At 28.3% G+C, this 27,369-nt stretch overlaps 1 protein-coding gene across 1 annotated transcript in view; it reads left to right on the plus strand.

Moving 5' to 3' along the window:
* Nucleotides 1-27,369, plus strand: part of LOC142324456 (nucleolysin TIAR-like) — a 1,191,620-nt gene that overhangs the window by 821,067 nt on the left and 343,184 nt on the right. The window contains exon 3 of the mRNA XM_075365284.1: nucleotides 6,853-6,940. Within this exon, the coding sequence (XP_075221399.1) occupies nucleotides 6,853-6,940 (88 nt within the window). The remainder of the gene's footprint in view (nucleotides 1-6,852; nucleotides 6,941-27,369) is intronic.

Here is a 27,369-nt window from a genome sequence, read left to right on the forward strand (position 1 = left end):
CGTAAAAAGAGTAAACATTTTCGACCATATATTTACCAGGATAAGGTACTTCCATTTATCTTTTATTTTCGCTATGCTATTCTATAAGTACACTTTTAAACCATTATTTCACCTTTTTTTACGTGGTGACAACAATGCTTGTATTTATCAATTAAGAGTAACACAATATTATACACAGTGCGTGTCTCTTAAATGTATTTATGTTTACCAAAATATGTAGTTAGTTATAAATATTATAATACCTAAGCAAATAATTCAGTTAAATAATAAAACCATAAAATAAAATTGGTTTAACATTTTTTCATCCAAAATTGAATTTAAGATCACCCTAATACACTATTACAATACCTGGCAAGCGTACGTATTGTACATTATATAATTTAAAGGTGCGTATATTTATATAATTTTTAAAAATTGCAGAACCGTAATATTTAAAGGAAAAATTTTTCAAAGCTGTTGATAAACAGCTGAAACTATTAAAGAGGATCGCAAAAATTATGCGTGAAAACACACAAAATTGTCACTGTCAGATTTCCCTTCAGAACACTCTGTGTTATTTCTCTCTCTCTCTCTCTCTATATATATATATATAGAGAGAGAGAGAGATATGTGTGTATTTTTTTTTATTGATTTTTAAATTATTTAAAATGTGTATTTTTAAAAGAATGAGAAATAAGTTAATTTTCTGTAAAGAATCTGTAAAATTTAAAATTGAATTTTTATATATGGTACGTTGGCAAGTTTTTAGTAAAAACAATTTTTAAATAATTTCATAAAATTGCATGATATATATATTTCAGTTAAATGCATATATGGATTCTATCATTAAACGTAAAAAAATCTATACTTGTTGGTTAGTTTAAAAAATATTTGGAATACATAGATTTCAAAATGAATTACAATTTTTTAATAATATTTTAATACTCTTTATTGTGACGATATAAAAACATAAATTTTTATATAATTTCTAACTTTGTTAAAAATATATTCATATATTCTTCTGTAAATATTTACAAAAAATGTAGAATAAATTTATTATTATTTATATATATATATATATATATATATATATATATATATATATATATATATAGAGAGAGAGAGAGAGAGAGAGAGAGAGATTTTCATTAATTTACTAGAAAATATTTTTTATAAACTTATTCGGTATAATCACGAAAAAATATATATATATATATTTTATTAGTAATAATTAATACAAATTAAAAGTGTTGTATTTATAAACGTATGAAAATCTTTTGTATGTTCTATTAAAAACATATTTATATTAAATTGGTGGAAGTTCTTTAACATAAATAATAAATTTTAACATAAAGCAAACTAAAACCTATATTATAAACAAAGATTAAACCAAGAGCTATATTCCAAAATAGAAAAAATAATAGATGTAATCAGGAAAAGAAGACTGCAATTCTATGGACACATATACAGAATGGAGAACACCAGACTAACAAAACAGATCTTCACCCTACTAAACACTCACAAGAACAAGATAACCTTGCTTAAAGAAATAAACAATGACCTAGTAAACAATTCAATAGACTCAGACATTTTAAAAGACAGAGCAACATTCAGAAAAAAAATACAGGAATTAGAGTTTCAGGAGAAGAAAAAACTCACTTGTGGAAAAGGGAGAAAATGGACTCAAGAACACCACTCTAGAAAAATGAAAGAAGCATGGTTTAAAAAGTTGATTAAGCGTGCCCTCGAAATGGGCTATTTGAAAAGAAAACCCTAAAAATTGAATTTTCTGAATAGCGGTAATGCAATTTTTATGTATGTCCAATTGGATGACGATTTACTTGTAGTCTAAAATCACATCTGAAACTATGACGGAAAAAACAGTTCAACCGAGTAAGTAAAAAAATTATTTATTATTTTTAGTGACTTTTCGAAGAAAAGTACGGTATGAATTTCGATCATATTGTGGGAGTGGGAATGAAAATTAATTTTCTTCACATTTTCAGGTAAAAGAAATACAAAATATCATTCATTTAAATTGGGGTTTCCTTTAATATATAAAATATCCTCGTATAAGCCTACGTATAAAATTTTTTGGCTCGAAAATTTCATTGGTCAATTTAATTTATATTTAAATCTGCTCTAAGTTGAATCTAATCTGAAGTTGTGCATATGAAGAAAATTTGATGAAGATTGGTTGAGTTGTTCACTGTTCAATTTAAGATCGAACAAATTGAGCGAGGCAAGTTAGAAGCATTGTTCGTTGTGATTCTGCAAGTTGGAACGTAGCCGACTTCCGTGGCGCGAGTGGTAGCGTCTCGGCCTTTTATCCGGAGGTCCCGAGTTCGAATCCCATTCAGACATGGCATTTTCACACACGCAACAAATCGTTCATCTCATCCTCTGAAGCAATACCTAACGGTGGTCCCGGAGATTAAACAAACAAAAAAAAAGTTGGAACTTTGACGTCTTTGTTTGTATCTTCGGTATCTGTTTTTGTTAGGTTGTTGTTATACCAGTTTAAAAATATTGTACCAGTTTAAAAAAAAAATTATATATTAAAACCAAATTAAATTAACGAATATTCGGTCATCTTGCAGAGTACTGCACAAGATTTTTTTTTGTCTTCGTTCATTAAACGATGTTTACTTGTTATAGAGGATAATGTGAATAACAATTCTTGTTCAAAACAGTTAAAATAGTGATTTTTCAAAAGTTCCGCCTACTTACAGTCTTTCTTTTTCTTGCAACTTGCATTTTATAAAAAAAAAAAAATCACCTTTACAATGTATATATAATGTAAAACTTTTTTTTTCTTTTTTTGACGTTTAATAATAAATTTTGAATCGAGCAGGTTATTGATCATAGTCTATAAATATTTTCCGTCTAACGCGTTATGTACTTTGCAAACTTACTTCTAAGCAATCTAACTTTTAAAACTTTGATTCTGGATTTTTCATGGAAATAATATCAGGTTATACTATAAATGTCACAAAATAAATAGATGAGTAAAAGTATGTATATATTAATTTGACGTTTATAAGTACTGTACATTATTCATTGTAATCATTTTATTTCATTATAATTTTTTTTTAAAGTAGACAATTATATTTGTTGTTCATATCTCTATAAGGGGACATTGAATTTTTATTATAAATTTACATTAATTTCATTATACATAGATTATAGTTATCTATTAATAACGTCTGATTACAATCATTTACAGACAGTATTGCATACTAAACATTTCAGATGAAAGACTGATTTAATTAAGCCAAATTGGTACGGGAGTTCATTAACCTGTACGTAAACTATGAGAAGCAATTCACAAAGTCACCCTCTCTTCAACACAGATCTAATATGCTAGTCTACATTTCACGCCTCCGTTGTATTTATATCTGTACAGTTAATATCTGTATAAAACAATTTATTTTGTCTGATTAATTATCAATTGAGGGTAAAATATAAATTCTTACGTGGTTGTGATGATTACACGGTATTGGCTATTTTAAATTTATAAAGTTTATTTTTAGCAGCAATAATGAGAGTAGGTGTTCGAAACCGTGCGTATGATGCCCGAATGATTAAATTTAATAAAACCGCAGTTATTATTAACAGTCAAGATGTTAAAATTAAAGAAAATTACAGCATGTTTTAATTTAATCTTTCTTTGTTAAATTATACCAAAACATTACTACAAAAAAAAAATTACTTTTTTATAATAAACATTTCCTTTCAGAATAGGAAAAAGACACCGTATGATTTCTCGTAACATAATTCTCTGAATTGGAAATTAGTAAATAAGCATCTAAAAACTAATAAATTAATTTTTAGAGTTTTAAAATAATGTAATATAAAAAAATTTAAGACGTCAAAAAATGTTTGAAATTTATTTAAGAAATTAATTTATCAATTCTTGTTTAACATAATTTAATGTATACACAGGTTCATATTTCTTTCCATATTTAAAGATTTATTTAATGATGTTTAAATTTATTTTAATATGTGTATGGATATCATATATATTTATATATGAAATCCATTTCCTCCGTTTCTATTATCAATTTTACAGTACAACTTGATAAGTTTTAAACATTTTTTCTTTAAAATAAAATTCTCATTGAAATTTGATCTAACATTTTGGCATTATCCTAGCATATACGAAGGACGATCAGAAAGTAAGTTACACTCTATGAAACAAACACATATTTTTAAGACAATTTTTTTTTATTGAACAAAAAATACATATTTTTATCTATTTTTCGACATAATCACAAAGCTTTTCTAAACAGTTTTCATATGCTGTGACAAGTTTTTCAATTCCACTCATAAAACTGTCGTCCAATTTCCTTCAACCATTTAAGGACCGCTCCCTTAAGTTCATAATTGTTAGCCAGACGCTCTCGTCCCAGGTCACGCTTGAGAGGACCAAACAGACGGTAGTCGCAGGGTGCTAGGTCAGGGCTGTAAGGCGGATGAGACTACACTTACCGGTTGAATTTTTGTAGGAACTCCTTTGTCACATGAATCTGAATGAGGAGTTGGATGGTCGTGAAGAAAAACATCGTTCAATCTTCCGATTCTTCGACCTTTCATGGCTTTACGCAATTTGTTTAGTCACAATAAGATTCGGCATTGTTTGTTGCTCATCAAGACATAAATTCACTGTAAACAATTCCCTGAGAATCGAAAAAGACTGTCGGCATAACCTTTCGAACATGTGGAGATGTTTTCACTTTTTATGGCTGCGGCGAATTTTTATCTCCATTCATGTGATGTTCTCGTTTAGTCTCAGGAGTGTAACGAAGCACCCGGCTCTCATCACCTGTGATGATTTGTTTCAAAAACAGTGGACCAGTCCTGGAATAACATTGAAGAAAAAAAACAGCAGACGCAAAACGTTGAGGTTTGAGGTTGTCGGTCAACAGATGTGTCACCCATCGTGCACACATCTTACGGTAATCAAGCTGATCGTGAATAATTACAAACACACTATCAAAACTGATGTTAAGTTTACTTGGAATCTTTCTAATTTTAATGAACCGGTTACTCAAGATAATTTCATTCACGCGTTCCGCTTTTACAGTTTGCAGTTGAAGGACGCTCAGCGCGCAGTTCGTCACTCACATTTGTTCTTCCGTTTCTGAACATTTGGCACCATTTTGTGATAATCAGGCGTTACATTGCATTTTCACCGTATACCTTAACAATTTGGCGATGAATTTCACAACAACTTTAATTTTTGTCCACAAAAATCGGACTACTGAACGCACTTCTATGCTGGGACGAAACCTCTAGAGGACACGCCATGTTGACAACGATACTACACACGTACTGAATGTCGTACAGAATTGCTGCTGGGAGAGCGTGAAGGCAACAACGCAACCAGTGTTGCCATTAATACATCCCTTTCAGTTTAAGAATACGACAGGGTGTAACTTACTCTTTGATCTACCTCTCGTAACAATACACCATCCCTAAAATCCCTCTTGGAGTAGTTAATATCTTCGATCTTTTATTCGGTAGGTTCTGGGATCGAATCCTGAACAGGCACAGAATTTTTATGCGCTTAAATTAATGTTATATTATCACGCGCAATTTTCAAGTTTGTATGGTGAATTAATCAACTATTCTCAAAAAATAAAAATTTGTTAACGTATTACAGCATGTGACTTCAAAACAATTTATTTAAACACTAATAATAATAATCATAATATTAATAATATAATGTAACAAGTACACTTCAAAATAAAATAAAAAAGTGTAAATAAGAAATAAATAAAAACAGGTATAATTTGATATTTATTTTTCTTTACTTTATCTTTCGTAGGTTTTTTCTACGACTTATTTTTAATAAACAGTATGAATAGAAATATTAATTAACCTATTTTTTATGCTGTTTAATGCACAATAAAATATTTATCTATCATACTTTGACATGAAACATATTTATTATTAATTTTTAATTAAAAATGAAAAATTTTTTGCTGAAGTTTTAACACTCTTGTTAAACTATCTGTTCTGAAAATGTAATGTGAACTTTTTATACATAAATAAAAATAAGTTTGAAATTTGTTGATTCTTGAAGGAAGAAATCAATAAATATAAGGAACGTATATATATATTTACGATTTTTTTTTTTCAGTTGGTTCCGAGTAAGGAACCACAAGTAAATTGTATTAGCAAAAGTACATTATGAGGGGTTTCCAACGAACAACCTCAATAAAACGTGCATATTCATAAAGATAGTACATACTTACATACGTAATTTTCATGTATATAAACTCGTTCGCATTAAATAAGATCACTCAAGTACAAGAGTTCACAAAGGTCTGATAAAAAACAAAACAATAGACAAACAAATAGTATTATAAGAACGTCATGGAGATAAATGGAAAGAGGCTAGGCTCCTCGTCATGGCATAGAATGATGCTATCACATACGTGATATTGAACCAGCTTGGGTCATTCATATTCCCTCCAAGTCCAGCACATGTAGACGTTTCAGTCGCCGGACATCCAAAATTTTGTAAATCCATCAATTTATTACCCAGTATTTAATTTTTAGTAAAAAATTTAAATATTTATTCCTAAGTTGAATTTGGCTCTACTTATATTGATTTTAAAACGATCACATAGACATAATTAACCGTAGACGAATAGAGTTGGAAAAACTACCTCGTACAAACAATACGATAGCAATGGTAATTCTACAGAATAAAACCTTCAAAAAGTGATTTGTACTTTTTTTAAAATACAACCTTCAATAGAAAAGGAAAACAGGGTTAAAATACTTAGATTCTTATTAATTTCACTTAATTGGATAAAATAATAATTTTATTGATTTGTTGTTTTTTTTTTTTTGTTGTTTCAGAACACTATCACATATTTGTTGGAGATTTAAGTCCTGAAATTGAAACGCAGACTTTAAGAGAGGCATTCGCACCTTTCGGTGAAATTTCGTAAGTAAAAATTTAATAGCTCTGTTTCTTATCCGTTGAGAAAAAATTTTTACCGTTGTTTTTGTTTTATTTTTTCTTGCAGCAATGGCTTTGAATGATTTTATGTGACTCCTAAAATAAAATTTTATATTTTCACAAAATTAATATTTTTTAATCATTTTTTCTCCTGTTTTAAGATATTTTACTTGAAAAAAAAAAGTGTAAAGATAAAATGTATCAAAGATACAAAAAGAAATTTATCAGTTAATAGTAATCGGAGCTAATAATATTTTTTAATTTAAATAATAAAACCAATAGCAGTATAATTATATTAAAAAAAAACACATTATTTAAATAGATTTAATCATTAATTTTAATTCTGCAGCTCGATTTCCTTTATTTTTTTATACAGAACACAATTTTATTATGAAACATACGTAGTTCAGTTTCTTCTGCTTCATTGATGGAAATAAATGGAAGTTGTATATTCTCTTAATATTTTTATATCAATTAAATTATCGAAATTTTTAATATAAGAAAGAAACATTTTTTAAAGTTAAGGAAAATGAATTTAAAAATATTTTTATAATGCATGTTTTATTTGGTAAATATTTTAGACACCAATTTTATTACCACTTTCGCTTACCTGAATATTAATTTCCGATTCCCATATGTAATAGATCAAGCTACCTAATCGAATAGAAAAAAACAGTTACCCTAACTTGTTAACATGATGGACTGAAGAATATGTATATATATATATATATATATATATATATATACATTCTAAATATATACATTGTGAATATGTATATACATATATATATATATACATATTCTTATTACATATTACATATTTATGTATTACATATTACATATTCTTATATACATATTTTTTTATTTATTTATTTTTTTTAACTAGTAAGAAAGATACATAAATCAACACCATCTGCAAGTTTCAGGAAACTCAGTTTGGCCTTTAAAACGAATATGTAGTCAAGTTAAAGATAGATTATGGACGGCGGGGTAACGCTATTACTCTTAGGAAATATTTTCAGTTACATTTTATTACTTCACTCCATTACAATTTGAGTGTCTAATTGTACGAGCAATCCCCAAATTTCATAAAAATTGGTTGAGTTATTTTTGACGAAGGATTCTGATTTTATTTTAAATTATCTAATTAACTGTCACATATTTCGGTCACATATCAATAGGGTTTTCCATAAAATGAAATCTAATTCAACATTTAAAGAACCGAAAGTATTTTTATAAAATTAGCCAAACTATTTTTCTTATTTTCCTTACATCTATTTTTATTCTATATTTATTATATTTGTCTTGAAATATTTTCACAAATACAAAAATGTATTGCAAGAAAAGGTTTGAAAAAAAAGATACTTTCTTTGGAAGCTAATATCCTTCGATGAATGTATCATTACAACCTTTGTTAATTGATTTTCAAATCTTTTTACTAAAATTCATGTTAAAATATTTTTTCTCGTAATAGTCATTAATAACTTTTACTCTGGGGTTTTCTTTTCTGTTTGCCTTCTATCCTTTTATTCTCTGGCTCATTTATATTCCCAATTAATTGTTCTTTTTGGAAAATTTCCTTTGTTTCTTACAGCACCTTAAAACTATTGAGTTTTCAATATCCATTTTATTTATACTATAATTGGAGTCAAAATTATTTACTTTGAGTACTTTTTGTTTTACTGAAAAAAAGAACCATCTACAAAGAAATGGGGAGGCCAGAGAAAAAATGTCAAAAAGTTTGCTTTAAATGTTACAATTTTTATATTCTATTTTGTTTTCTGTAAGTCAATTCCGAAAAAAGAATAACACCAATTGTAAATAATATGAAAAAATTATCGGCATTACAACCAGAGGTAAATTAATTCATCTTCACTGTTAAAATAGATTCAGTCGTTTCTACCTGGTTCATGGATGGACTCCTAAACAGATAAAAATGGGTAATTTATTTATTTCTCTTCCCCGTCTAGCGCTATAGCAGACATATAGCTGTTAAAGGGGAAGTATTGTAATCGGTCCAATTTGGGCAACTAAGGTTTTGACAACTAAAGAACCCAAAAATACTAGATGGAAATTTTCCGGATCTTTGTGTGTGTGTGTGTGTGTGTGTGTGTGTGAGAGAGATAGGTGTCTCACACCTTATATCTCCAGAACCGCTGGACCGATTTTGATCAAAATTGGTCAGATTACTTCTGTTTATCGGGCATTGCTGCCATTAAATTTCCAACGTAAAACATCAAAGGCTGTAGAGAAAGTTCACCTTCAGTATCTCAAGATTTAGTCTAATTAAGGTCATTTATTTTAAACACATTTGTTAACAATTAAAAAATAATAATATTTTCAAAAACGTTTTTTTCAAAATCATACGTCTACTCTAAAAAATGCACTAAACTAATGGCTAATTGGATATAATGCGTCAATAGTACCCCTTCTCATCACAAGGAGCGGTAGCACTGACGTACAGCTGTACAAAATATATTTTATTTAAATAAAATTGTAGATGTAAAATTTTGTGAAATATGACGTGTTTATATCTTAAAGATATTTTTATTTTTGATTCTAAAAAAAACACTGTTACTTACGTAGCTTAATTTATTGTATTCTACCAAAAGTTGCAATTTACGAAGTATTTTGCAAAAAAATCTTTATGTTATTAAAGTTAGTAAAGTAGTTATATTTTGTAAAAATTATCAACTTTCTGGGATAGTTCTGTTTTTTTCTTTAATTTACGTTGGAGAAAGTAACAAAAAAAGGTAGTTTTCTACGAGTAAACATTATTGGTGTATTTAATTATGATTTTTTTTATTTGTTTGTTAATAATATTATTAGCGTAAAAATAATTTTACATTATTTTTACGATATTTGATTGAATATATAAAGCTAATATTACTCCTGATTTTATATATTAAAGAAAATATTATTTCTCTCAAAAATAAACTCTGTCATTCGTGATAAAAATTTTGAGTTAAAGAGTTGTTTTAAAGTAATATTTGCTTTTTCAACGCATGAGGGATTTTTCCGTTTTTGAATAGAAGCGTCATGCGTAAAATATAATTAGAACCTGGGTCAGAGGTTCCCTCAACATGATGCACATTTGTGTGGCGCTGCGCACCACATGCGCTATACAAATATCTTTATACTGATTTTTCTTTTATCGTATAATTTATTACAGGTATTATATAAAAAAAATAAATATTTAATTTTTACCTTCTCATTCATTTTATAATTTGGGGTTAGTGCTTTTTTTATTAATAATAAAACTTATTTGTTCACGTATGTTTACCATTTAAATTTAATAAAAATTATTATAACGAATGTTTTTTTATGAAATTACATCCCATATTTGTCATTTAAATTATTGAAAAATAAAATAATTTAAAACTAATTTATTTACCTTACATTAGCAAACTTTGAGTTCATGTTTTAATATTCACAAAATCAGTCGTTCTTTTTCTTTATGATAATGATTATTATTATTTAGACTGCTAATTAAATGGATAAATACGATTTTACGAGTGTAAAATTAAATACATTCTCTGAAACGACAGCAAAGTTTTTCTTTATGTTACGTAAGTACTACGTTGTTCTATATTACTTTTTTAGAAGTTCTGTAATTAGAGAAGTTGAAAAATTGACTTAAAAAATAAAGTCGAACTAGGTCAAAATCAATTCTTTATTAGTATAAAGTATTGTTGCCCATTTAATATTAGAATACACTTTGAATTCAAATGACAGTTTTTGTTTTATTGAATCAAATCTTTATTTATATAATTTTATGTCACGCACTCCGTGATGGATTTTATATCATTTTATCTATATCTGTACGTAAACAATTGATGGAGTAGTGGGAAAAATATTTCTTGTTGAAGTCCAGAGGGACACGTTTGTTTAGTCCTGTCACTATGATCTTGTATAAAACCGGAAAGTGTTTATTATTTATATTATCATATATTATATAAGTTGACTCGTCCTACAGGATGATAAGTACACTTTGTTCATTTACGTTATTCTATTGAATAAAGCATTTATTAATTTAAAAAAGCTGACAACAAAGTTGTTAAATTTTGCTGGCATTGGTTATTTATTCATGTATTATAAAAAAGTAAAGGTACATCAAAATGTTTAAAAATCGGTATTTTTTAAACTTTTTTGCTACCCCACGACCAAAATCACCTCCCGAAAAACATTTTTAATCTACGTTATTAAAAAAATTCCACTGAAAATGTACAACCAATAAAAAGTTACCAAAATTTATTTTTTGAAAGATGGGGCGAATTATGTTGAAATTTTATTGTATTATTGTTCTTAAAATTTTAATAAAACAAAAAATCTGATGTGGACACCACATGACTTCCTTGTACGCCTATTGAATTACGTTATTTTTTTTTTAATGGAAAGAACATAATTATTTCATTAAAAACTTTTGATATTTTTTTATTTATCTATTTTTTTGTTTATTGTTATTATTGAATTATTATTTATCGTAATTTTTTTTTTACAATCTGAAGTTAATAATTGGTGTATTTAAATTAAAAAAAACCCGTTAAAAACAAAAGAGATTAAGTCTGATTCGAACGGATGTGCCTTCCCCTTGTAAGATCTAAATATTTCATTAATTAAAATTTTATTTTGTTATAATTTTGGATCCAATGAAAATAATTACCACTTATGATATATCGTCAAGAAACTCTCGATGAGGGCTTATTACTGCTGTTAAGAAAAAGTAAAAAATCCAAATTTCTTTGAATCTAGGCCTTTTTTGAACACTTTTATTTCAGTCAATTGCAATCAAAAGGGAAGGTACACAACTAGATGTTACAACAGTCCTAAATCCAAAATTTCGAGATTCTACGGCTGGTCATTTTTGAGTTATGCGACATATATACGTACGTACGCACGCACAGACGTCGCGCCGAAACTAGTCAAAATGGATTCAGGGATGGTCAAAATAGATATTTCCGTTGAAATCTGAAAATTTTCGTGATCACAATACTTCCTTTACTTCGTGCAAGGAAGTAAAAGAGGATTTTAATAAACCCAAAAATCGATATTTTAAAACTTTGATCGGTTCCCTATCTCCAATATTGCTTCTAAAGTATTTTTTGGGGTCGTTTACACTACTGGAAGATAAAACAAATTCGGTTAAAAAACATGCAAAATATAAAAAGAAAAGTCTCTTTGCTAAATCTAATCAAAATCGGTTATCAAGTCAAACGTTATTAAGCTTATAACACTTTAAGACACGTACATACGAACATCAGATTCCACTTTTTTTGTTTTTTGAGGTCCCTTGGTCATAAAACACCCAGAATTGACCCAAAAACTCCATTTTTTTCATCGATTACTATACTTTACTTCTTGCAGCATAGCGGTATAGATATGATGCTATGAAAGTAAAATAAAATATAAAAAGCTTATTGAAGTTTAAAGATAATTTCAATTTCACCCAATAAAACATTTAAAGTACATATTCATTATCTATTTTGTCTAATTAACTTGTTCATGGTAGAAGAACGAAAAATATTTATCAGAGTAGCGTTATTTTGCTGTAAAAATTATTTCACTGATCATTTTTACTTTTCAGTAAGCTAAATATCATTACTTATTTTAAGCACCTTGTGTGATTGGATAATTTGGACTTTTTATACATCTCGTGATTCCGGTGATTTATTTATGTTACAGCACCATTTATTTATGTAACTCACATATTAGTTGTAATTTACTAGATATATATAATCTAGGTGTCTACATCTTTATCTCAGCTATTTATATGTACCTAGGTGAAAATCACACACCCAGTGGTGCAGGCTGGTGGGTGTCTGGTCGCAGATTTTTCCTCCTGTCCAAAAAAAAAGATTTAATTTATTAGGAATGAATTTTTTATATTGCCTCTTGTTAGGGAAAAATCTTAATCCTTGTTGTGAACTAAACTTAGTTTATTATTTAGTCGCCATTAATAATAATTAATACTAGCGGACAGCGTAACGTTAAGAATTACTTAATGAATGCTTTATATTTCAACAGGGTTTACATATGATGATAAAGATGCTCAAATTTAATTTTCGGTCATTTTAAATTACATAACGTTATTTAATATAAATATTTAAATTTTCTTTAATTATTCTCTGTATTAACTTCATGATTTGCTGTAATTAAATATCTATTAAAACTTATTTCAAGAGTATTTTTATTTATTTAAAATTATAACGTAATAATGAGAAGACTTTATTATGAATGTTTATCGGGCTACATAAAATGACAACAAAACAGATTTGTTAGTTGTCTAACAAAGTACAACAACCTGTTGCTTTTATAACAACAATATCAACAAAAGCAAAAAGTAGCTTTTTATCAAATAAATACACCGCAATATACTATAAACTTCTCCAGCCTAAATTCTCTACCCTATTGCTTCCATTGATTGACGTTCAACTGCCGTAGATCAGTGAATAGCTAAAAGAAAAAAATAAATAATGTTTATTGAAACGCAACTGATGTTTACAATAAAATTACCATATTTCTGTTTCATGTATATTTTTATATATATTTGCTAAATTAAAAAAAAATATTAATAAAATAACTAATAATTTATTAATACTTTTTTATTTAATAATTTTTTGTGGAGAATTTTATTTTAACACTTATACCAACATCTCCGTATTTTGGTGTGTATTTCTCAGTACGTAGAAAATTTAGATTTGTCAATAAAGTAGAAATAAAAAATTTACAAATGTTATGAGAGCTTATTAAATAAAAAATAGGACATCTTTAAAAAAAATTAAGATAATAAGATATTAAACATTATAAAACTGTTACAAGTAATTTAAATAAAAAATAATATTCTATTTTTCTATCAAATTTTATGAATCGATGAATTCTGGAAAAAAGTTTAGAAAAACTTTTGTATTTCAATTTCCTTTTTATCTTTGTTATTATAATAAATATAGTTATAAATTCATATGATATTTATTACTACAGTGCTTGTAAACTGTTTTTCTGATATTTGATATCGGAAAATATTTTGTTAATTTCTACAATGGTTTTTAAATTCAGACCTAGCGAAGTTTTTCTTTAAGAAAGCGGTGAAAATCTCTTAGCTCTATTTTCTTTATATCACAAACCAGTGTTCATCGCGGAACATCAAATCCGTTTCTTATCGCGGAACATTTATAAAATTTTTAAGGGATACTGAGTAAATTTGGGTTTTTAACCACTATTAATGAAAAAAAAAAACATATATCTAATAAACAAAATAACATTTATTCCAATTTTTATATCACACCTATAAAGAAAAGTTTTTTAATTTTACAAAAAATGACATAAAAATAATTAAATAAAGCAAATAATATAAAAAAAATTAAAGCTATTTTTTGTTTTTAATCATTTTTGAACTTTCGCTTGAAAAGTAGACTAACAAAAGATAAAAGTTGTTACTTTCACCTAAATATGAATTTCTGTATTTTATAATTGAAATATTAACAATTCGGTTTTATACTTCAGACCATTCCTCCTGGAGAACTACAGGGGTTGTCAGTAAAACGGGAAAATTGAAAAGCTTAGTTATTCATTTGACGTTTGGGTGTGGGCACTGAATTTGATGACATATTGTTAGTCACTTAATACCGTTTAGTAAACATGGTACAGTGGTCGGTTGCGTATTGCGTTTTGTATTAAGAATCGTTTTATAACAATTTTGACTTCGCCTGTTACCGCCTGGATACCGTCTGTTCATGCAATTAAGTTATGAGTTAAAAGTTGAGAGCAAACTGCATCGATATTAAATTTAAAACATAAAGAAACAGCAAAAAGTGTTATAACGCCAAAAAAACATTTATAGAGTTCGAACTGCACTAAATTTAATTCACTATCAGTGAAATAATATTCAATATCAACGAATTAAAATTTAAATTGTTCAGGAATTACATGCTGATTTTTTTTTTATTCGCATGAAATTTTTGTCAAGAAATGTTACAGCGTTTGGATGTTAATAAGAACTTAATCTTTCGTATTATTTATGACAGAAGAAGGTAATTTTCATCTTAACGGCTACGTTAAGTAGAACAGTATAATATTAGTACGTTAAGTAGAAGTTGATATCGGAGCGCTTTAAACAACTTCAATTGCAGTAACCTCCACGTAACGGCGAGCTTGGATGATCTGCCCGCACTTCACTGCTATTCTGTTCTCTGAAATATTGGCACAATATTTAGAACCAAATAATAGAATAGTTGCTCACAATGACTGGTATGTAGATAAATGCCTGGAATAAGATCTCCAAGGGTGAGGAGAAGAAGTCGACCGGTGAGCGACGGGGATGATGGACAGCCTCCTGTTGGCCGTCGCGCGTCTGCGCTTGCGTGGATGGACGATAGTGATGATTCACAGGGACTCTCGATCCCCTGAGCTCGAAGACAACTACCGGAGCTGAGTTATGCTTAATTGCGGATCCGGCCCCCGGAGGGGAGTTGGTGAAGTAGGAGGTTTAGTCGGTAGCGCGCAGGCACACATACGCACTTTAACGACATCTGGTGAAACCTGTTAGCGAGTCCGACACTTAGCCCGTAATACTCTCCCGACTCACAAGAAAAAAAAGGCCAAAAACAATCTTATACAAGTTACTTTTCAAAATGTTTTGAATACAACTCTCTTAATAGCATAAACGTGATGCAACTACGTTGCGTAATAATTGTCGTCACTCCAAGCTTTGTGGCGACTGTACATGAGAAACCGTTGCATAGTCTGGTATTATTGGACCATTATTTTTCCAAAACTTTTGAGGAAATGCTACAACTACTACTGAGGCGCATTACATAAGCTAAGTTAAACATTTTTCAGGCAAGAACTCTTAGATTTTCACAGATTACGAGGTTTTCCGTGTCGGTACCACATTATTGCTCCACATATTACCACATATTGCTCGGTCTTTTATTAATGTTTTAAGAGAACTCTCTCCGAACTGTATCATAATCAAAAATGGTCCACCCAAATATTCAATAATTTGCCTTCACAAATCAAATCTAGATCTTAAAAAAAAAAAAATAATAAAGTAGCTTGTCTAACTTATCAGAAAACTCTAGAAACATTCAACTTAAAGTAAAAACTTATTTAAATAGAGGAATTTTAATTTTCCTGCGTCACTTACAAAAAAATAAGCTAATAATAGGTTGATCTTTAAAAATATAACATCATCAGTTTCGAGTCAAAATATTTTATTCGTTATACGATAATCAGACTTGAACGAGAATCACTTTAAATATTTTATAAAACATTAGTTCTAATAGAATTATTATCTCAATTATTAACTCTCAGTAAACAATAAATATATTCTGTTTGTTACAATGTTAATTAAATGATTATAATTATATATGACATGTACTTTTATTATGCAGTTACATTTGTTTGTTCGCACTTTCGTAAATTGGATTTTGTAACGTTAAAGTTTACATTAAGCCTTATTTTCTGATTAGACACCTCTAATGTGTGTACAAGGAAGTAAACGGAAAGGAAACGTGTTAAGTCTGACTAAATTCTGTTTGTGTAAATGCGTGTGTGTGTGTGTGTGTGTGTGTGTGTGTGTGTGTGTGTGTGTGTGTTATGTATTGTGCTTCACGTACAGTGGATTACTGTAGGGTTTACTTTCCTGAGAGTGTAATCAGGGTCAGAACGGTTGAATGAAACGGTTGATCTCTCAATGGAGACATTGGTTCGATAGTAGTAGTAATGGTGTGATGTGCGGCGATTTCAACTGCTTCAAGAATTCCCATAGTTCTAACTTCTACGAATGTATGTTATTAAACTAATCTATGATATGTCTGTCAGACTGTAAAGTTTTACTGCTGCTGGTAACTACCGATATTAATATTATAACATCATAACTGTGACTGTTCGAACGTTAAAATTCTTTTCTTTTTCTTTTAAATCTCCTTACATTATTGTAATCTTCTCATTTTTTAGCTTTATCTACGCTCTTACGTCGTTATTTCTTTTCTTATTTAGTTTGTTCAGCTGTTCGGATTTTTATCCCTTTTTGTGAGTCATTAGGTAATAGTAATACTTCGAGGACAAAATTGAAGATTGAACCCTTTTGTGAGTTTTATTTTAGTTATATTTGTTCTTTATCGACGTAATAAAAATTATAAAATCCCTTACAAATGTTTTTATACCGTTTTTCATTAGTCTTTTTTTAATGATTAACTCACGTTTATGATTATAAAAATACTAATTACTTTTATTATAGTTTTTGAAGTTATTATCCGTTACTTTTATACTATTATTATTATTATACCTCAAGTCATTTTTATATGTTAAAAACATATAATTTTAAATTGAAAGAATAAAAATTTCATTTCATGTGTAGTACATCGTTTTGTTTTTAAAAAACCTGAAAAAGTAACCTTAATACCTTTTTTGTTATTTAATGGGTTAATAATGCCTTATTAACCTTAATTTAATGTATAACTTTTTCGGCTTCGTACTTTATATACTTTTGTTTCAAAAACAACTTAGAATTTTAAAGTATTACATAATTGTGCAATAATTAGAGTAAAATTGGAGAGAAGATAAAAATTTCAGTAAAAATATTTGACTCTCTTCAAATGACGTTATCGTATACATTCTGAAATAATAAAAATATTATAGAGAAAATAATTAAAATTCTAAATAAAAGATATTCGGTTCCAGTTGACCTCCGCTTAATCGATAGATACCTTATGTAACAGTTTTAACAAAATTCACAATTTGATAATCAAATAAAAGTATCATAAATTATAAAAAAATTCAATTTTTTCCATTTTTTATTTCTTAAGTCAGATCTCATGGAATCTATTTTTTATAAGGTTCATTTGTCATCTACATAAATATTAGATAAGTTTGATTTTCCATCTAGAAAATTAAAATTTAATATTTTAAGTAGGCGTCCAATTTAGTCCTTGTTTGTTTAAACTTACACAACGTTTATTAGTTGTGGTAATTATTTACATCAATAATTTGGTCAAAATTTGTTATTGAAAAGGCTTTTTTTTATTATTACAAAAATGTATATACCCTCGTGATGAAAATTTGTTCGATTAGATCAAAAATTGAGCCGAAGCTGGGATATTATAATAGCCAAATTTTAACGTTATTAATCATATGGTTTTCAAGACGTGGTAAAACTGCTAACCGCACTGCCTCTATTCATGTTTTTATTATTCTTTTACCAACAATAAAATAAAATTTGCGTAAATAAATAGCCTATCTTTAGTTTTTTTTTGTACACATTTACATTAAAGTATGTAGAATATTATTATTTACAAAATTCCAGGTATTTTATAATATCTAGTATTTGAATACTAGATCGTGGATATCGGTGTTTTTTGGTGGTTGGGTTTCAATTAACCGCGATCGGAACGGTTGACCTGGAACTGTGGAGAATACTCTTCATTTATATTTATACATATCATCCTCATTCATCTTCTGAAATAATACCTTACGGTGGTTCTGGTAGCTAAACACAGAAAGAAAAAAGGTTAAAACTGTTAACAAATAATTTGGAGTTTTCCTCACCTCCTAAATCCGATTGACTTAAAGTCTTATTAATTTTAATTAACTCAATAAGTATTTTCATCGTACTAAAGCTCAATTTTCTACGACCATTTTACAGAATGACTAAAATTACCAAATCCCTTCTTTTTTTTTGTCCAGAATTTAATACCATCAATGTACATCGAAATATTTGAACTATTTTCGAAGAATTTATATTAAGAAAATCCGCAGATATTCATCAAAATACAGGCTAGCACATGTGTATTCATATACATCTTTCGGAAATATGTATAACATTTTAAGTGTTATATGGACTAAGAAGCTCTTCGTTGATATTTTTCGTTGAATCGTTGATATTTGTAAAAACTCCGATATCATAAATGTTAAATCATTATACCTTTTCTTTTTTAGCTATGCTGTTGCAGCAGCTATATAACTGTAGCCGGTAAAGTAAAAAGAGCAAAGTTTGAAGTATTATGTACTTTAATCTTTATATTATTAATATAAAGTATAGGATTTTCTTTTAATTCTTCATTTGTCAATCAAATTTTATTTTATAACTTTTTTTTTCAATTTTAGAGAAATAATGTTTATATCTTGGTAATAAATCTTCGGTAAAAACTTTGTTAACCATTAATCCTTAATATTTGTATTTAATTTTTAATTAAAAAATTCGAAAATTTATCTAGTCACAAGTAATAAGGAACTAAATTTAAAGAAAATTAGGATTTTTTCCTATTTAAATATTTTATTCTTGAAGAAAAATTGTTTCTCGATAATAATATCTCAAATAAATAAGTAAATATATATACACATATTTAATTTTTTCTAACTACGTCAAGAATATGGTAAATAGTATAATTAGTAATTATGAATAGGAAAATTACTTCAAAATTAATACTGTAAAGAATTTATTTTATGTCGTTTAATAAAATTTGAATTTTCATAAAAATAATTTTGGATTTACACCTCTTCCCTTTATTTTATTCTAAGGATGAAATAAGGTGCTCCATTAACAAAATTTTTTTATAAGTATTTGTAATCTTAATTTTACTCAATAATCATTTATAGAATCTCGTCTTCTGAAATCATACAGCTTTCTTCTTCATTATCTTTCCTAATAGGCTAAGAAAAAATGATTTTTCTTTTTAGTTAAAATTATTTAATAAAACATATTTTCACTCTGGGGTTCTTCCGTTAATAGATTTTTAAGCTTTATCATACTTCTTGTTTTTATATCAGCATTAAAAAAAAAATACAGATGAGATGACAGTAGGACAAAAAACTTCTTAGCGAATACCACAAACCACAAAAAATAAATTATGTTACAAAATGTCTTTACGGCTGAAAGTAAAAAAATTAAATAAAACCTAAATTTAAATGATTTTCTTTATCGGTAGAATCCACCAAACTAGGTTACTTTTCGTTCGGAAGTAACTTTATTAGTAAAAGACGTTTGGTACTGAAAATTTAATGGCAAATTAGATCTGAATGAATGGGGTCACAGTTGTAAATAAGAGACTTTACGAATTTGATTTTTTTTTTTTTTTAACAAAAATGTTTATGAAACAATGAAACAGATTATTACGTATGTACGTTTTCATTTGTGTTCAGTAAATTATAAATTAATGTAATTATTGACTCGATGATATAATAATATATTAATAATATTATTAGTATCGCTTTTATAGTATTAGTCGTGTTGTTATTATTATTATTATTATTAATATTATTATTACTGTAATATTTGAGATATACATGGTGGACTAGATGACGTCACGTGTGCGGACAGCAGCTTATAGCGTTGAGCGGCTTGTCGGCTTGTTCGTATAATTCATGAATGTTTAATTACCGGTGATGAAGCGGTTACATCGTAATCATAATCACCTTCCATGATCTCTGTACGGGAGCAAGGATCATTGTTTCATTGTTCCCATCCCATTCATTTACCACCATCCACCCACCACCCTTTCCACGATTACTGGATGTAATGTTACATGATCCTGCCTCCTAGTCCTTTCCGAGTTCATCTCTTAATTATTTATTTATATATTAAAAAAAACATATAAATATAAGAGATAAAGCTACGAGCATTACGGAATGCTTTTATTTATTTTATGGAAATAATAAATTATTTCCGTTATTCCGTTCTCTTTAAAAATTAGTGAAAATTCTATTTTTAAATATATTCCTACTCAAAATTATAATTAATATTATCACTTTTTCAACTTACGCTACATTACAGAAGTTCTGGTTTCGGAAGAAAATTGCTCTTCCGCCGGATCTTTTATAGAAATTCAAAAAGGAATACTGAGATTTTAATGCTTAATGGCAACAAAAAAATATTTTCACTCTGGAATTTTTTGTACATAATGGTTGTAGGTTGCATTACATGAAAAAAAAATTACTCCCAAAAATGAAAACGTGTGCTTTCTTACGAACAAACATCCCACGTAAAAATGTTTGAGAAAGTGAGGAGTAAAGTGGTTTTATAATTGAATTTTTATATTAGTAAAATATGTAATTGCATATTAACATGCCAAGCTCACTGAATAGATGGCGATATTTAGTTCTGAAAGTGATACCTTCATCATGTTTAACGTAAGAACTAGTTTACGATAAATATTTTCTCAAATACATATAGTTTAGATGCTTTTCATGAATTACAACTTAAGAAAGACTGAGAGCAATGGAGTAAAATAAAATATTAATGTTGTCCTTGATGTGAAACAATTTTTTATGGAGACTGCCTTATATAAAAACATGTACTTAGGAAAAATATACAAATAAACTTATAAACACATGTGTATGTTTATGTGTACACACACACACACACACACACATACTATTACCTGTTTATACAAACGATGAAGAAATTAAAACGAATGATTGTAATTTTGGCCACTATTTAGCACTACAGTCAACTGTGAAACACATTTAATTATATTATTCTCTAAATTCGAAAGTCACAACAGAGCATTAATAATCTATTCAGAAAGATCGTATGACAGCGATGAATCGGATAATTAAAAGAAGTAAAGGAACTAATTATTTTGGTTATCAGATTTAAATTTTTTTTTACGATGTTTTAATGACTGTGTAGGAGTCTGGTACCGAAAGTATAATATCTGACCTTTAAATATATTGTGCCATTTAATTCCCAGCGTACTTCTTACAGTCATGATATTAAATTGTTTTTCATGACGGTATTATTCACTTGAAAAAGCTGTATAATCCTAACTCATATATGACGAACTAAAAGCTGATAAAAATATATTTTCACTTAAGTATGATCAGTAGTTAATGAATAGCAGTAACATTTTTTTTAATTTCTCATTAATGTTTTCCTGTTCAATATTTCTGTTAACATTGAATAATCTTTTAGATCCCATATAAATTGTCTCTAAATAAAAAGTTGTATGTTAGATTTATAATCAACATTTGATTTCTCCGACTAATTTTCCAGCTACTGCCGGGTCTTCGTGTGTGTGTGTGTGTGTGTGTGTGTGTGTGTGTGTGTGCATAGACAAATTCAATTACCGCTATCGATTTGCTAGGTCTGATGTATCGAAGCGAAATGTAAATGTAAATGTACCGGTAAACATGTAGTCTTGAATAGACTCAGGTCGACCACTCGTCTGGTTAATTGAAACCCAACCACCAAAGAACACCGTTATTCGCAACATAATATTCAAACCCATTTAAATAAACTGGCTTTATGAGAACTCGAACCTAAGAACTATCGACTTCGAAAATCAGCTGAATTTGCGATGACAAGTTTAACCATTACACTAACCCGGCGGGTTTGTACAACCAACATATAAAATAAAAATTAAAACGGCTACAAAAAAATGATTGCACAAACTACTAATATGCGTAATCTTAATAAATTAGGAGAAAATATGTTAGGGATAAATTACTCGTAAACAATGTTCCCTGGTTCAAGAAATTCTTTCAATATCTTCCATGTTTCTTTGTACAGAAGTTTTCTTCTATTTGCTTCTTTTTTTTTGGAAAAATCCAATCATTTTTGTAAGCTTTCTTATTAATAAATCATTTTAATTTTATTAAATCACTCCCTCTAAAAAAACAGCAGCCATTTTTATTTATAAAACAACATTGCATACGCGTAGATAAGTTCTTAATATTTTTCTAAACTAACTAGTGATGTATAAAATACTCTCTGAATATTACCAATAAAAATATTTTAATATTTTTTTAATAATATTCATAAATAGAATTTTATTAATTTCAACTGAAAATTTGAAAGAAAACCTTGTCTAATTTATGTAAATTAAATATTTTACCATTTTCAGTTACTAGTCTCGATTTATACCTACACTTACCTCAATTAATAAAAACATTTTCAGTTGCCATGAAAATAAAATTATAATTACAACAATACGTAATGATTAATTGCCATTTTCTTAATTCAGTTTATAAAATAAAATAAAATGAAACATATTTTCCGTTTGGATGGAAAAAAAATAGTAAACAATAATACATCATCCATGATTTCAATTATTTAAATTAATTTATGTAGTAATTTTTAAAAAAGAAACTTGGGCAATTCTGCGCAAGATCAACTTTTCGTTATTCTATTTTGTTTCCACCTTCCAGCTTGCAGTATTGTAACGAACCAAGCTCTTCTCACTTGCCCCGCTCATAGTTTTCAACCTTAAATTGAGCGTAACTGAAGAATTATTCAATGAATATTCATCAAATTTTCATATGCATAATTTCAGATATATTGCTATTGCATATCTAAATTTCAATGAAATTAATGTAGTAGTATTGGAAAAGTTCGAGCCACAAATTTTTATACACAGGCCTAAAAATAAATAAATAATATATAAGGAAACTACAATTTGAGTGATGGTATTTTGGTACTCCTCATACCTCAAAACGTAGAGAAAACTCATTTTCATTCCCATCCATTAATACAACTGGACCGTACCTTTTTACGAAAAGTTTGTAAAAGATTTCTTCTATTGAAATCACAATTAAAATAGTTACCAATTAGTCTGGAATACTATTGTTAATCATACCACTTATATTAATTTTAATTGTAAAATTGAAAAAAAAAAAACTAATAATTGCGTAAGTAATCTTATGCTTTCTCCCAAAATCCTCTTAAAATTACCTCTGTTGTAATATCCAAATATGTCAGGAAAATAAAACGTCTAGTAATATTTTAAATGTAGAACTTATGACGTCATAAATTACATTTATATTTATATATATATATATATATATATATAACTTCTATGTATAAATGTAGTATTTAAGAAAATGACTGAAAAGTTTCTTACAAATCATTTATTTTTCAATTAGAGTTTTCAAAATAATACAATTTTAACTTATAAAAGATTTTTTTAAAGTATTGGTACTTATAGGGTTTTTAACGTTTTACTCACTTTTAGTAATAATAAAAATAATTAAAAACATATTAAATTATTTTCATCACAGAACCAAACTATGAAATTTATTATCCATAAAATATGGATACGATTTTTTAAATTTTTTTTAATACGTAAAAATACCATATGTAACTGGAATTTTTATTCAACTGGGGGAGAAAACCACTACATTTTATTTATGTCAAGTTTGTAAAACAAATGTATGTAATAGCTTTTGGAAGGTGAGTGCCAGAATTTTGAGTATCTTTACTCAAAAATAAGTACAAATTATCGGCATAATAGATTTATTCAATACGTGCCAAATAAAGATAGACGAGAATGCCGAGTTGAATGGTGATTGAATATTCAATTGTTGCCAAGTAAGTACTAGTACATGATTAACGGCGCATAATTTGTACTTCGTGTTCTGGCAAATGATTGTTTATAATTACTAACATGGACGGTTCTAACAACGTAACACGATTAACACTCATTGAGCGATATCTGTAACTATCAAATATTTTTTAAATGACGTTCTGGATGTACTTCCTTTAATATGTAGATTAAAAATTTCTTGTTTTATTATATCAATGATGATATTTCGAGCTCTAAACTAGTTAAAAACGGTGTACGTTAATGTTGGAGCTATACCTTGAAAATTTTGTTAATTACATTTTTTGAAGAAATTTATTGAAGATTGTGCAGAGATATAATTTTTCCAAAAACATGGCAGGTATAACAATAAACTTTCTTTATATCAGTAAATAAACATCGCTAATAGATGATTCTTTTTTGTGTATTACTTTATTTACAATCAGTTTCCTGAACAATGAAACTATAAGTAAATTGTACAGTTAGTAATGACGTGATAGGGATGCATCCACTGATACCTCCCAAGAAAATACAATACAATAAAAAGTGCATCCACTGATACCTCCCAAGAAAATACAATAAAAGTTTAAACAAAATATAATACAATAAAAAGTATAACGAATAAAATATAACTAAGCATAACAAAGTACTAAAAATTTGAAAATTAACTTTAAGAACGAAAAAGGCTAAGTAGTGATATAACGTAACATAGGCAATGAGAACAGTAAGATTAAATTGTTAAAAAAGAGTATAAAATAAAATTATCACAAGTCATACGTGAGAAAAAAAAATGACATTACAAATTAACACTAGTCACATATAAGAAAAAAAAACCATGAAACTTAAACATTCCATAAACAACAAAATAGAATAATTCATATTACTGAGTTAAAATAATTTATAAATAATATCAGCAAAACTTTCAATAACAAAAGGACGGTATTCAATGCACAACAGTCTTTAGAACCAATACATGCAGCCTCTTTAGTCGTCTCACGTCTTATTCAAAAGATTAATAGCCAGATGGTTTTCGTGCGTGTTAAACTTAAGTACATACTTTGAACTTAGCCAGTGGATATCTTCATGAACAGATGGCATCCCTAAAAGAAAAGACCTAGTCCCGGCCGGCGGTGTTTCTCCCTGCGGGCGTCTAGGCGCTTTGTGGGGTGGGTACCGTCGGTTAGAGGCATAGGCGTAAAGACCGAGACCCGGTTCCCTGCGGAGGGGCTGGGGGACGGCATCGCCGGACCTTGGCCCTAACGCGGGGAATTAGAGGCAGGCAAAAAATAAAACTAAAGATCCAAGACCGGGGGGGCCAACCTGCCGTGCCGGATGTAAAGCCGGTGGGTGGGGGACGCCCCCTTTGAGTAGAAGGACACTCTCCCCGACTGAGTATACTTAAATGGATATCCGGTCGGGGAGAGTAGGGAAAAAAAAAAAAAAAGATGGCATCCCTAGGTAATCGTGGATCTCCTTGTTTTTCGCACACCATGGCGCCTCCAAAAAGTTCTTCAGCACTTTTCTTCAGCACTTCACCACCCCCCTGAAGGCTTCTAGCGCCCACAAATGGGTGTTATCGCCTACTTTGAGAACAAATGATCTAGGCAGACTCGTGGGCAAACTCTCAGGCTGTCGCAAGGTGACTGCCTTGTGGGCAAACGTCACTTGACTCGACGTTGCAGTATTAACATGTACTTCGATTTGACTAGCTATTCACTTCTTCTTTTTCCTGTTTTAGCCTCCGGTAACTACTGTTCAGATAATACTTCAGAGGATGAATGAGGATGATACGTATGCGTGTAATGAAGTGTACTCTTGTACAGTCTCAGTTCGACCATTCCTGAGATGTGTAGTAAATTGAAACTCAACCACCAAAGAACACCGGTAACCACAATCTAGTATTCAAATCCGTGTAAAAATAAATGACTTTACTAGGACTTGAACGCTGGAACTCTCGATTTCCAAATCAGCTAATTTGGGAAGACGCGTTCACCACTAGACCAACTCGGTGGGTTGACTAGCTATTCACTGAGAAGATCTAACTTCGATTGCAGTTTCTTCGACACTACTGTTGGGTTATTGATTATTTAATGATTTTTTTTTCTTTAGTTTAGAGTGAAAGACTTAATTATTAGTTATTAAGATAATCGTCAACTGCCATTATAATTGGAAATGTGATCTTTTAAAGTTTTGGTTAAATAAACAAAACTTTGTATTCACTATTTATATATGTTAAGCTCTGAGTAAAAAAAAAACAAAAAAAACATGTGTATTATTGAAAAATAATTTTAATTATATTTGTTAAATTAAATTACCTAAAGTTATAGATAACACTACTTAACCTACATATAAAATAAATTCCATTCAACATTAAATAGTTTTCATTTAAATTAATAAAAAAGTTATTCCTTTTTTTATTGAATAAACGATTTATGTTTTTTACACGGCCTAAAAAACTGTTTAAAAGTAATGATATTTCAGTTACATTTTTATTTTTTAATTAAGTGAAATTTACGATTGGTCTATGATATTGTAGTTTAACTCTTTGTATACTTATTATAATATTATATATCTAGGTTTACTTTTTTCTATATATTCCATTCATCTTATGTGAATTTTATTCTTTTCTTCGTAAATAGTAAAAGGGTCACGTAAAAGGTAATGAGTAAAAAAATTATTTTTAAATTACATGCTTTAAATTTTTATGTCTATTGTTAAAAATAATTGGGTTATATACTATGTATATTATACATCAGGAGTCGTTGAAAACCTTTTCTGAGTAGTTAAGCCCTACTTTTATTCCGTTCTGTAAATTAACTTAACTCAGTTATTTTACTACTCTATTACATTCAATTACGAGATTTTAAAGAAAATAATGGAGAAAGATTTTTAAAAAACAGGAAAGGAAATTACATCTACTTATTTATACGTTACTATTCAGTAATTTAACTGAGAAATGAGTTTAATAAAATCAAAAGGAATTATTATTTGTTAAGCCTAGTTAGGAGCTTTGTTGTAAAACTTAGTCTTATGTTCGTAAAAATGTTATGAAAAACAAAATTAATTTTCTTTGCATATGGTATTTTTAAAATAGTAAATGGTAGTTGGGGATTGAAATTA

Source organism: Lycorma delicatula, chromosome 5 (genome assembly GCF_047948215.1).
Source record: "Lycorma delicatula isolate Av1 chromosome 5, ASM4794821v1, whole genome shotgun sequence".
Taxonomy (NCBI): Eukaryota; Metazoa; Arthropoda; class Insecta; order Hemiptera; family Fulgoridae; genus Lycorma; species Lycorma delicatula.